At 68.1% G+C, this 1143-nt stretch overlaps 1 protein-coding gene across 1 annotated transcript in view; it reads right to left on the bottom strand.

Moving 5' to 3' along the window:
- LOC107199342 (guanine nucleotide-binding protein-like 3-like protein) overlaps positions 1-624 on the bottom strand; it is an 11066-nt gene extending 10442 nt beyond the window's left edge. The window contains exons 1-3 of the mRNA XM_033511758.1: positions 514-624; positions 400-437; positions 182-283 (exon numbers count right to left, since the gene is read on the bottom strand). Coding sequence (XP_033367649.1) covers positions 182-283; positions 400-437; positions 514-526 — 153 coding nt within the window. The 5' untranslated portion in view covers positions 527-624. The remainder of the gene's footprint in view (positions 1-181; positions 284-399; positions 438-513) is intronic.
- Positions 625-1143: the final 519 nt, after the last annotated feature.

Below are 1143 nucleotides of genomic sequence, written 5' to 3'. Positions count from 1 at the left end.
CAGACCCCCAAAATCCCCGGGGATGAGACCCCCAAACCCCCCCGGGTTTAACCCTCAAACCCCTCCTGGATCAGACCCCCCAAACCCCCCCGGGTTTAACCCCCAAACCCCAGGGATCAGACCCCCCAAACCCCCCGAGTTTCCCCTTGAGGGGGGTCCCCAAGCCCCCCCGGTTCCGTACCCGTCCCTGCCGGTTCTTGCTCTGTTGCCGCACGAAGGCGGCGAAGCGGCCGAGCTGCGGCACCCCCGGGTCCTTCTTGATCCCCCCGCGGGCGCGCCGGGCCTGGGGACAACGGGGATGTCACACACCGGGGGTGACACACCGGGGGTGACACACCGGGGGGGGCAGCGGCTGCACCCCCAAACCCGCCCGCTGCCCTCCCTCCCCCGGGGCCGCACCTGGACGCGCTTCTTCCGCGACGCCTCCACCTGTCGGCCTGCAGGGAGGGGCGGGGTGAGCTCGGGGGGTCCCCACGACCCCCGCGGGCCCTCTCGGTGCCTCCCCGAACTCACGGGACCGGGTCATGGCTGCGGCGCCCACGCTGCTGCGGGTCCCTGGCGCTGCTCAGTGGCGTCACTTCCGGCGCGGAGGGAAATGACGTGAGCAGCTTCCCTCACTCGCCGCACCCAACATGGCGGCGCACACAGCCACAGCCACACCCAACATGGCGGGGACCATCCCCTCGTGCCGCACCCCCAAAACGGGGTCCCCGACCCCTCCCCCCCCTTTATCGCCACCGTGCCACGCCCAACATGGCGACCCCACGTGAGGACCCCGCCCCGCCACACCCAACATGGCGACCCCACGTGAGGACCCCGCCCTGCCACGCCCAACATGGCGACCCCACGTGAGGACCCCGCCCTGCCACACCCAACATGGCGGCCAGCCCCGCCCCACCCCTCCCCCCAAGAACGACCGGGACCGCCCTTACCAAGAGTGCACTTTTTTATTCCTTTTTTTTTTTTTTTTTTAACTTTTTCTCTCAGTTTTTGGGGTGGGGGGGGAGGGACTGAACTTATTTATAATTTCAGGGGCTCCCCCTCCCCCCGTCAGACGCCGCCAGCACCTGCCAAAATCGGGGTTCAGGTGGGAAAGACCCCCCCAAACATCCCCCCAAACCCGGCACTGACCTTGCGCAGCTC

The sequence above is a fragment of the Parus major genome, unplaced genomic scaffold (genome assembly GCF_001522545.3).
Source record: "Parus major isolate Abel unplaced genomic scaffold, Parus_major1.1 Scaffold592, whole genome shotgun sequence".
NCBI classification, from domain to species: Eukaryota; Metazoa; Chordata; class Aves; order Passeriformes; family Paridae; genus Parus; species Parus major.
The sequence above is the reverse complement of the archived record's forward strand: the minus strand, read 5'-3'. Positions and strand labels throughout refer to the sequence as shown.